General features: G+C 35.0%; 1 protein-coding gene across 1 annotated transcript; it reads left to right on the forward strand.

Moving 5' to 3' along the window:
* LOC121318312 (synaptophysin-like protein 1) lies at positions 1–8369 on the forward strand. The gene is made up of 6 exons (XM_041254833.1): positions 1–82; positions 229–300; positions 5300–5418; positions 5945–6149; positions 6890–7081; positions 7510–8369. The coding sequence occupies exons 1-6, from the start codon at positions 65–67 to the stop codon at positions 7648–7650; spliced, it is 747 nt and encodes a 248-aa protein (XP_041110767.1). The 5' UTR covers positions 1–64; the 3' UTR covers positions 7651–8369.
* Positions 8370–12527: the final 4158 nt, after the last annotated feature.

Genomic DNA, 12527 nt, shown 5'->3' on the forward strand with positions numbered 1-12527 from the left:
TAACTGCAAAAGAAGAGTTTGGGATAAAAAAAGACAACTTCCTTCCACAAATCGTATACAGGAAATGGACAACGTGGCTCAGGTGACAAAAAAGGGGGAGGGACAATCTTAATCAACTGGCTGTGAGTCAGAAGTTCAAGGAACACAATTTACTGTAGTTACAGTTCTAGGATTGCATAGTGTGCACATTTAACGTTTTATTTTTATTATTATTATTTTGTTTTGCAGAAGATGACAGGTCTCCAATTAAACTTTCGGCCCATCATGGAGCCGCTAGGTTTCATCAAAGTCCTGGAATGGGTGAGTATTTTGACGTTTCTTGAGAACCTAGCCATGAGGGCCTTGCACTGCAATTCAAATCTGAGTAAGTGCACGAAAAAAAGTGGTTGTGGCAAACTTTAGCTTCGCGGATTTAGGCCCGGGCGGAAATATAATATATATATATATATATATATATATATATATATATATATATATATATATATATATATATATATACATACACACACACACACACACACACACACACACACACGTCATTTGAAAATGTTAGCTCCCTTTACCATGTGTGATTGTGAAATTGCTGGCTTACCCAGGCGTGGCATATCGGAATGACTCCTGTCCACCCTGTATCGCAGTTTGGCATACAAAGTTACTGTTTACTCTCCACGCCTCTTTTCTGTTTAGGAAAGGATCGCATATGTAAAAATATTCAAATATTTTTTTTAAAAGTCATACAAAATGTAATTTTATAATGGGCAGATAATTGCCTTATTTCCGCAAGAAATATTTGTAATCCTTTTTTTTTTTTTTTTTTTTTTTCCTAATTGGTGTCATAAAACATGAGTAATGAAAGTTCTGTTTTGGGTTAGCAGCAGCCAGAGAAATCGAAACTCAACTTGCACAGCCTTGTGTGCAATAAGTAAGGTTTTTCTCAGTTTAGCTGCTATGTTCTGAAGATTATACTTTTGTTGTTGTTGAAAAAGGTCGTAAAGCGTGTGGTACTGTAAAACACAGTCATGCAATTATTTTAATATTCAACTTTGCAAAAGTCAAACGTAAACTGTCATTTTTCAAACTCATTTTATAGTGCATACTGGAAATGCTGAAACCTGTTAATTAACACACAGTAGCATTTACACTGAAATTTATACATCCTGTTTCTAGAACCGTCTGTAAAAAGACCATGGGTGAATTGCAGTGTACCAAATTTAGTCCACTTGATGTGCCTCTAGTGGATTACGCAGGTTTACCACATGCTTGGACTAATGTTAGTACACCTACTAATCCCGATTGCAGTGTACCAGAAGTTAATTATCACAGGTGGAGCATCTGCTAATTCAGACTGAATAAGATCCTGATTGCAGCGTGCCAAATCAGATCCGTGATGATGTTTAAGTGGATTAATTTAGTACTGTGAAGGATAAGACTAACTTGTACTGCTTAATTAATTAAACAATTAATTATTTCTTTTGCAGAGACAGCTGCATTTTCCTTATAATATAACAAGTACATCTGAATAGTCTGTACATTTCTTATGTCCGTCACATTTGGGCAGTCAGATTTGTGAGAATAAAGTCTCGCGCAAAGATATATATATATATATATATATATATATATATATATATATATATATATATATATATATATATATATATTTAGAAAATCTTTAATGTAATAATCACATTATCACACAATTAAACTTTGCTGTGCTTATGCAGCAGTGTCTGCAGTTTAAGTGCAAGTGTGATCTGCCAGTTTGAAATGTGTACAAAATAACATGACATTTATTGTTAGTTAAATATGTTTAATGTAATAAAAAAATCGTATTTCTTTTTGTACAGGGATCCCTTTTTATAGTTATCTGACTTTTGAATTCCACATAACAGATAAGTAAAGGAGGGTTTATACAGATTGAGAATTAAAAAAAAAAAAAAAAAAAAAAACCCCAAAACCTATATGAAGATAATTGAGATATTTTATTCACCATCATGTAGTCAAAGATTCAGCAAAATTATTTCGCAGAAGTCTACCAGAAGCCTATAACAGTACAGTGTTTCGTGTTGGATTTCGAAATGTCACATTTTTCAATTTGTAAGTTTTTTGTTAACTATATGGAAAACTACAAAATGGTATGTAATGAACGTAACATTATTTAACAGGTTTCATTCGACATTATGAAGAAAAATGTGTTTATTTTATAGGGTGATGCAAAACTTTTGGCCGTAACTGTAGGTTAGGCCCCAGTTGTGTTCTAACTTGTTTTTGATCAGTTAAACCAGTTAACGGCAGGGGTGAAAAGTAACTTAAGTGTTTGTTTTTGGGATCTGTACTTTTACTAAAGTACTGTAGCTTTGGGATACTTGTATTTTTACTTAAGTACGTTTGTTTAGAAAATATTGTACTTTTTACCCCACTACATTTCCCAGAAGCACCTTGTTACTCGTTTTTTCAGCACTTGGGTGCGTTCACATAGATCATTCTGCACAGATTTTGTGCAGAACCTGATCAATTTAGCCAATAATCTTCTAAGAATGATCTCCGTGAACGCACCCATTGGCTAAATTGTTCAAATTCTGCACAGAATGATCTCAGTGAACGCACCCACTGACTTGCGCTGGCCAGGATTCTGATTGGGTAAAGCAGATGATAACCAGTCAACAAACACAACGTTTAGCTGCGAAGGAGTAGTTTAGGAGAGTAACCAGTAATCTACAAGCAGTTTCGAAACAGGATTTCACATGTTCTACATTTGATCCTAGAATTATTTTATTTATGGATAAAGGTTGTGACTAAAATTAAAATTTGGGATTTAAATTAAGCATTTGAGCCCAAAGGACTGGGCTTAATCATGTGGTAATGCCCGAGCCGAACGCGAGAATGATCCAGAGGGCTCAAATGCTATTAAAATTTTAAAAAAATGCGTTTGTCTAATAGTTTTAGCCTGATTTTATAAAGAATTAGTTTTTGTTGCTAAGAGTTTACCTCAGTATTCCATGAGTAATGCCGATTTCTCCAAAAACATCCTTGGTCTTTTCAGGCTCTTTGGTTTAATCCAAGCGGTGGACGCTGTAAGCTACTTCCAGCTGCAGCGTAAATAACTACTTAATACAGGACCGTATTTAAAATATTAAAATATTCTACTTGCATGCAGCTGTTCGTACCCTGTTTTGTGAAGTGTTTGTTATTGATATATTTTTTTTTAAATGGGATTTGAGTGCATATTTGTACAGCCAGCTAAGTATCAGTATTTACTGTTGGGTTACTTTTTAAATGTGTTATTGGTAATCGTGCTGTTTGTTGTGTTCATAAACTTTATTCAAAGTTCTGTCAGAGAACAGGTACCATGTCTGTTGCTGGTGATCTGTTATTAAAAGTTATTAAATGTATGTCTGCATTTACAACTTGTGAATAAATCCATAGAGTAGTTGCTATAGCTGCTGATTAATACCATTTTCGATTGAGTTAAAAAAAAAAAAAAAAAAAAAAGACACTGACAGACTGTTCAGAGTGTGTTTACAATAAGAACGGAGATTTTCTTCCATCAAGAAGGAAAAAGTCAATAATATCAGAAGTGAATACATACTGTAGGTCAGCAGGACGAGTTTTTTATTTTATTTTTTTTCAGGCGGATTTCCATGGGTAGAATTTAAGGACGTTACTTTTTACTTCTGATGCTTAAGTACTTTTAGTCAAGTAGTTTTCTAGAAGGATACTTTGACTTTTACTTAATTACATTTTTTCCCCCAAGTAACAGTAATTTTACTCAAGTAACACATTTGAATACTTTTTCAACCCCTGGTTACTGGGATCATCTGTTTGGTGCACTGCAATCAGGATTGAGTTAGTACAGCTATGGAGGATTTTCTAGTCTGCATTTTAGTCCACTTGATGTGGATTAAAGGGCCGTTTACACCGGACGCGGCGCGCATGCTGCCTCTTTGCGCATCGCTCTGCAGTCGCCGCAGACCACTGTTCACACCAAACTCTGCAGTGAAAAGTCAGTGGGCGGTCTGTTGTTAAGTCACGGCTGCATGTACAAGAAACAAACTGTAAATGCCAGCGGGAAGGGATGACTGGTTTTATACAGAAGACACAAAGCTTAGTAAAAAAAAAAAAATATATATATATATATATATATATATATATATATATATATATATATATATATATATATATATATATATATATATATATATATATTATATATCTTTTTTATATATATATATATATATATATATATATATATATATATATATATATATATATATATATATATATATATATATATTTCAAGTAATGATATATTATATATATATATAAAAAACTATATATATATATATATATATAACAAAAAAAAATATTTTGGATTATAAAACTGGGGTTTCAACCCCACACACGTCAACACAATCAAGCAGTTATTTTATTTTACAACATAAAATTTTATAATGTGCTTTAAAATATTGAGATTCTTTCTTTCTTTGAGTTTTGTCTGGTTTGCTGTAAACACTGCAACAATCACTGGTACTGTGTATCTAACAACACAATCACTGGACAATGTGTTATTTTCTTGTCACAGAAAAGGGACATTGACTTCTTGCCATTTCATCTACCTCTACCGGAGAAAGAAAAAAAGTAAGATTGCTGTGGGTCCATGACATCGCCAAGAAAAGAAAAAGGAAATGGTGACTATCATTGGCGAATACAGGAGCACCGGTTTGAGGAAGGCATATTTCAAACCTACTTAATGTTGTATTATACAGCTCTGGAAAATCAGAAATGAGAACCACAAGCTTTTCCTCCATTTAAGTTCTTTTTTTTTTCCTCGCAAAGGAGCCTCCTACTTTCCCCTCATTGGTTGCTGGTAGTTTACGTCACAGCGCGGCGCGGGGAAAGTTGAAAATATTGTATCTCCTGCGCGCCGATCTGCAGTGCTGCTTGAGGGCCGCTTCTCTCTGCCGCTGCGCGTGGCCGCCTTTATTGAAAACAGTTGCTTTTGCCGTGTGGCAATGCCGCGCCACGTCCGGTGTGAACGACCCTTAAGCCACTGGTGTGCTGCAATTGTCCCCATCTGTCTAAGATAACTATTTGGACAGCCATAGAATAGTCTTACAATAGCTTTGACTGCTTCTTATTGGTCGCACAGTGATTGTTTTTGTGTTTGGGGTTGGGTGTTCAGGAGTAAGAGCAGATTAACTTTTAGTTCAGGTAACTGTGAATACAGGTTTTATTGCGTTTTACCTGCTATGGGCACAGGTCTATATTTTGAGTCTGCCTGACTCCTGTTTTGTTTTTTCAGATTTTTGCAATCTTTGCATTTGCAACTTGTGGTGGGTATAGCGGTAAAAGTGTAATATCAGTTTTCTGCAGAGACGGACCAAATGCCACCTTGAATGCCACTATCAGTTACCCATTCAAGTAAGTGTGAGGTACATTGTTTAAAGTGAAGTATGTTTTCATTAGATTTGTTGAAATTTAAAATGGGCGTTGTTATTTATTTAACCTATAGTGGAACACATACAACTCTGAACCATAAGGTGACCTAGGGTACATGCTCCCAACCAGCACACAACAAACAGACCTCCACACAAGAAAGCTCTGTATTTTACACTTTCATTCTAAACTAAAAAGTGTATTTTGTGGAAACGGAATTGATACCTGTTTGTTCTTCTTTGCATAGTACATTACCTCTCAAAATATTTGAGTAATTAAAAACTATACAAGTCTGTTTATTGGCTGCATTAAGTTAAATACGTGACAGCTGTAAAACATGCATAGTAGAAATAGCTTTGCATTTGTATATGCACTACTGGTGTTGTTACCCTTGGCTAGTCTCATTGCTGAAGTGTCTTATATTGAGCTACTTTTTTGATTGCCTGAGCAAGGAAACAAACTGGAAAGTGAATATTTCTGCTATGTTTCTTACTGACATGTTTTTTTTCAGGTTAAACCAAGTTGTGCTTGTTCCTAATAAAATGGATGTATGCAATAGAACTCTACAGGAAACACACCTAGTTGGGGATTCCTCGTCATCTGCAGAGTTCTTTGTTTCTGTGGCTGTCTTTGCATTTCTTTACTGTATTGCTGCCCTCGTGTTGTATGTTGGATATTTGCATGTTTACAATGAATCAAACCGTGGGCCAATGATAGTAAGTGATTTTAAAAATATTTCCTATTTTGTGTGCTTTAAAGTTAACTTGTTAGTTAGAAGTAGGAACATATTATTTGAACTGGGTGAAATCATTGGTGAAACAAAGTAGGAATTCGTTGCACTTGATCTTGATCTTTGATTTAAAGTGCTAGGATCTGAGTTATTTTGATCTAGACTGATAAGTTATGTCACTGTAACCCAGTCCTGGATCAAAACAAATATACCCAGTAAGTACATAATAGAAGGACCCTATTTGAAAATGTCTATGCATTAGCTTTATATGAGGCCAGTCAACACATTTATTTAGTATTTAAAAGCAGCCAGAAATAGTCAGCTTTTAAAAAATAAAATCTCATTTATAATGTTATAATACCTTTTTTTACCTGCAGCAAGGACTGAGTATTGGTAAGTTTTGCTTGCTGTTTTAAATTGAGACACATTTTTGTGCAAGTAAAATATAAAAAACAATGTAAACTACATCTATTCTAATTATAACCCAGTGGTGTAAATGCATAATAAAACAATGTAGACTACATCTATTCTAATTATAACCCAGTGGCGTAAATGCATTATATTACAATGTAAACTACATCTATTCTAATTATAACCCAGTGGCGTAAATGCATAATTTTAATACCAATATGCAGCAGCTAACTTTGCGTGAACTTTTTGTTACACAGAAGTCATGGTTTGTTAATTCTTTTTTTTTTTTTTTCTCTGTCATTGGTACTTCTCTAGGACTTCATCGTGACGTGTCTTTTTGCCTTCTTTTGGCTGGTCAGCTCTTCAGCCTGGGCACAAGGCCTTCGAAACATTAAGACTTCAGTAGGTACTGAGGGAATCCGGGAGGCATTGTCTGCTTGTAAAGAAGATGGTATCACTTGTGCTGTTACATCATTTGCTAATATGGGAGGTCTGAGTATCTCAGTGGTAGGTACCAAACTTCATCGTACTACTGAACACCCTGAAGTGTGTTAATGTATATAAATTGGGCATTTAAAAAAAGCATAACATTGTGTTCCCTGTCATTACTGAATAGAACCAGTGCGCAGTTGTACAAACATTCTGCACAGTCATGTGATCATTAACATCCAACCCGGGGCCATTTTCACAAAACACTGCTAGCTTAGCTCTCTTTCAAAAAACAATATTTCAAGATAGAGCGATAAAGTTTAGTAGATGTTCACTCAGGAATCTATATGATTTAAAGGATAAATATGTTCTTTCTTTATTTTTTGGAAGTTAATTGGATTTAGCAGACTGCTCCCTAGAAGTGCTTTGTAAACTAGCCCCTGAACTCATAGTTTGTCCATTTTGAGATGCTGCTTTAATATAGATGTATTTTTACTTGCATCTAGGCGTTTGGCTTTCTGAACTTGATTCTTTGGGTAGGAAATGCATGGTTTGCATTCAAGGAAACTAGCTGGCACACCCCCCCACAGACAGGCTCCACCACTCAGCCGAGTTCTGAAAGTGTGTCTGCACCGCCACGGATGTAGGTCACATTGGGAAATGAAGAGAGACCTCCAAATTATTTTTGTGGCAGAGAAGGGGAAGAAACAAATAAATATACATCAGGTGTACATTTCGAAAAGTTTCTCTTTAAAAATAAGTTTCTCATGAATATATTGGGAAACATAACTGAAGTAAGTTTCAATATACTCGCCATTATAACAAGACTTTTTGTGGAATGTTTGAAGATAATTTTTACCTAAAGCTTAAAAATTCACTACGTTATTATTAATGTTTGTGATTTATGAGCAATGTTTTCATTGCATCATTCAGATTTACTTGACTGTTCTTTGTTGCCTTTGAAGTTTGTGAAGAAAATGAATGAAAGCAGCTGTTTTGCATAGTAATTTGATATTCTCTCGCTTAATAAGTGCTGCACGCATTTGTCAGTATTTCATAAAACAGCTTCGCAGAATTGTTATATGTTCTAAGAAGAAGAAAACATTTTGTATTCAGTAGTATGTTGCAGAAATAGATGCACCAAAAATGTAAAATTAAATCGTGTGTCTTGGCATGTTGTGTTTTTTGGGTTCCACTAGGCTGTGCTGAATTTGTTCTGTAAAAAGCCGATGATCAGTTTTTGTGTACTTATTGATTTCTTTATATTTACTCATGTCACTTTCTGGTTTATTGCACCTGGAAAAAAGTGTATGTAGAGGTTGTCAAAATACATATAAATCTGTTATGTATTAAAGCAGTAATCCTTTGTTTGGCTCTTGTTTAATATTTGGTAGCCTTGCATAGTACACGCTTAGTTCCGTTTTCAGAATCCGTTCTAATTTAAGTACCTGTTTAAACAAATATGAATAAAAAGGTTAACCTGTTAGACATACTGAAAACCTCACATTTATACATAGGCTGGAAAAATGTCATGTTATGCACATTTATAGTCCCTTTTATTTCTGATAAATGTTTTTTTTTTTTTTTTTTTTTTGTATGATAGATTTCTTGCATGTGCCTTAGCACAATAGTACGTGTTTTACCAGTGCTTAATGGCAGGTTATACCATTGTTTGCACCTTATTAATATAGAGACATTTCTTATGAATCGTATATATTGCTAAGCTTTTTACCATAAAGGAGGTGGTTAATGTCTCACTGCTCTTTAAATGTGAGTGTTTTCTGCACCATTTAGCACATTTATACAAATACATTATACACTTGGCTAAAAAAATAGTACTTGATAGTTTTTATATTTCAGATGCCTTTTATTATTGATGTAGGAAACCACAAGAAGAAATGTATTTAAACACAACGTAACTAGATAAATTACAATGGTAGTCTTTTTTGAGCGTTTACGTAAACAAGATTGACCTTTTCGGGTTTTGTGTGCATGATGTCAATTTAATACACTGCACAAACTGCAGAAATAAACACATTGATTCACATAGAGCTCATTGACATGGCTGGAGGAGCCATCACTCCAAGTTTACCAGTAATACTGATTTTTGTCTTCCACCATAAATTTGTAATTGAGGAATTATGGCCAATAAAACTGATGCCCTATAAAGTGTAAACAGTGTATCGTTCTTGGTTTTGTTTATTTTGAATGTTGCCTATTCTTGAACGAGCTGTAGCTGAATTGCTCATTAAAATAAATTTTAAAAAACTTGTTTTTTGGAGCATTTTGTCAACATGCTTTACAGTAACCCGTTAACTTCATTTCAATTAATAAAGCTTGTTATGAAGGAATGAAAGGACACTGAAGCGTTGCCAGCATCCCTCTAGAACTCCAAATAAAGCCTTGATGTCGCCAATGCTTGGAATTTGTATCACACTTGCATAATGTGGCTTTTGTTTGTTATTAATCTTGTGATCTCTCTCTTTGTCTTCCCAGTGCTCACTACTAACAAATGGTGCATTCTTTCAGAAGTGATGCTAGACTCGTCCTACGTTAGTTTAACTGTTTCATCATTATAACTTCCTCGTTGTGATCTACAGGCCCATGGTTATAACTTTACAGTTATTAAGGCTGTGAATGCTGAATTAATGACATTACTATCATGAAATAGTACATCAACATGACGTATGCTGACTGGATGTGCACATCTCCCCTGAGGAAGAGAGATGGTGGTCAGGCTATTTTGATCGCTTGACTTGCTTTCTTGTCTGTATTTGGAGGGCAGTGGCTTCTTGTTTTGCCCTTCACATACATGTGTTGAAGGTCACATGCATTCATTTACTACTTTGAATAGAATCCAAAAACCAATACACACTTTCTAAAACAGGACTGGTGCTCAGCAAGCACTGTAAGCATTGCCCACTAGACCATGTCAAAGTGTTAAAGGACGTGATCAGATGCAAATAATTACTTTGGATTCACAAACGGGAACTGGGTGTTTTTATAACCAGATTGCTTTAGAACAGGAAAATACAGTCTTGAGTGGGTGGCAGTTCAATTGATTTTAACAAGTAAGCACTATGGTTGAAAATAATCTTATCATTTGCATGAAGTAAAGTGACGTTTTGTTACTGGAGTTGTACTGCTCCTATGTTTTTGATTTCAGCAAGGAATTTAGGTTCAGTATACTGCCATTTCCCAGTTATAGTTATTTCTATATAATTCTTACAGGTCATTTTGATTCATTTTGAATGAACTGTATTTTTTAATGCTAATTACTGTAATTTGAAAGCAGTGTCTGCTATGCTAAAACAGTATATGTCCAGCAATTTCTTACACTGGGATTAGAATCAAAGCAATGAAGGTTAATCCTATCCAGGCATACTTTATCATTCGCTCACACCAGGCCCACTGAAACACATGCGCCGTAGTAAAGGTACACACTAACCTCTTGTGGAAACTCATGTTGAAGATATATGTTGTTTGCTACTGTACATCACTGTGTGTTAACATTTATTACTTTCTTGTCAAACCACTGCAGTATTAGTATGCCTTGGTGTGCAGTGGAACAAGCCCACAGAGAGGCACTTCATAGTCAGTGATTATATACAGTTGTGTAGCACTTGTATGTAATTGGGGCCACAAGCGTTGAACAAACAAGAAGTAAAGGGTATTGGACAGTGATATTCAAGGTGTGCTATAAATCGTTCTTTACTTCTGTGAGTAAAATGTATTTTACATTTGACTGAAACCAATTAACTGAGGATTTCTCTGAAGGAAACTGACAACTTTAACTGACTAAACAATAATTGCCTTTAATAAACATCACTGGGCATTTAATAGGGTCTGGGTAAGTAAATTGGTTTGCAATTTTTTTCTAATTCTCATGTCTTGTTTGCATAGGCCTTTTATTTGATTGTGAGGTGCTTCGGGATGGCTTGCCATTAAAGGCGCTATATTATTTTTATTTTTATAGAACGTTAATAGTAATACATTATGTTCGGTGCTTTAGTAACGACGACTGCAGAGTTAAGCTTTTAACAAATAGACAATAGAATAAGGCCCTATATGTATATGTATATTATTATTATGGATTATATTATGATAAGCAGGGGAAGAAAGTATGTAGTGTTTACTAGAAACCCTTACATTGGCTTTATAGTATAAAACAGTGGTAAGCATTTATGGTTGGGTGGGGGTGGGGGTGGGGGTATTTCAGCCACCTGGGTAGTGAGGGGAAGTGATTGACATTCTGAACTCTCAACTTTATATTTGTGTGGAACCACACCCCCAAAAGAAATGGGTGTTTTCTGAATACCAAATACTTAACTGAATAAATTGTTGCCGAGAAAAAAATGTTAGTAATGAATAGATTTTATTTTGAGTACTCAAGTATCTGAGTCCTCTAACTCACCCATATGACTGCTCAAGAACTGGGTTGGGCCAAGACATTTTTGCAGTAGGAACTATAAGTGTGAAAATTGTGATTTCTAATGTGGGATGTGGGATTACACTGTAGTGTAATATTATGGCACCTGATGATTTTGTAGTCACTAATGTGGCCCTTGACAAATGTTTAACGAGAACCACTGACATAGAACAAAACATATTTAATACCATGATGTTTGGAACTTTCCATACATCATTGCTTGTGTGACTGTTTAAACTAAGTACACACCGTGTCTAAATTGTACAAGGTTCCACATAGTTACTATCTAGGCCTTAGCACAAGCCATGGCAACTGTCAAACAAAGACATCGATAACTGGAACTAGTGTTCTTTTACGAGGTAAACAAATGAGAGGCATGCAAAAAACACCAACACAATTCAATCAGGAATTATTAAAAACAACATTAAACACCAACACAACTCAATCAGGAATTGTTAAAAACAACATTAACACCAACACAACTCAATCAGAGGAATAGTTGCACTCTTAATTGTCTCAGTTTTAACTAAACTCTAAGAAAACATTTTTTTTAATAAAGAAAAATAGCATGATATGTGCCAACTGTGAAGTGTGAGAGTCATCCGTGTGAATAGATACATTGGTTGCCTTCAAAAAAATAGTTGGGATTAAGATAAGAGGTAAACCCTTCACCTCAGCAACAATCAGGATAAAAAACAAAACAAAATGGACTTTATCTGATTTTAGTACACCAGACAACCCAGATCAAAACCTTAGCAAATATTAAAGATGGATAGCTGGCCTCTGCATTCAGTCTGTGCTATGGTGTATAAGGCCCTGTCCACACTACATAACCAATCTTGAGAACAGTACTCAAACCAGTTCTAATGAATCCAGCTCAAAGCGTCCACGCTGAAGTACCGTTTCGTGGTTATTCTGGCTTAATGCGTCCACACACTGTTAGAATATTTTGGTTACAGTTTCCAGCAACACAATGACCAGTGGAATGAATACGATAGTATCCCACAATGCATTGTATTTTATTTTAAAATAATGTGTTATGCTTCATATTAATAGAGGTGCATAGTGCTAAAAAATAAATTAAGTATTTTGGAA

This window comes from Polyodon spathula, chromosome 7 (genome assembly GCF_017654505.1).
Source record: "Polyodon spathula isolate WHYD16114869_AA chromosome 7, ASM1765450v1, whole genome shotgun sequence".
Taxonomy (NCBI): domain Eukaryota; kingdom Metazoa; phylum Chordata; class Actinopteri; order Acipenseriformes; family Polyodontidae; genus Polyodon; species Polyodon spathula.

Coding starts and splice junctions, on each gene's coding strand:
- LOC121318312 (XM_041254833.1), top strand. Junction 6,150..6,889: donor CAAACCGTGGGCCAATGATA/GTAAGTGATTTT, acceptor GTACTTCTCTAG/GACTTCATCGTGACGTGTCT. Junction 7,082..7,509: donor GAGGTCTGAGTATCTCAGTG/GTAGGTACCAAA, acceptor ACTTGCATCTAG/GCGTTTGGCTTTCTGAACTT.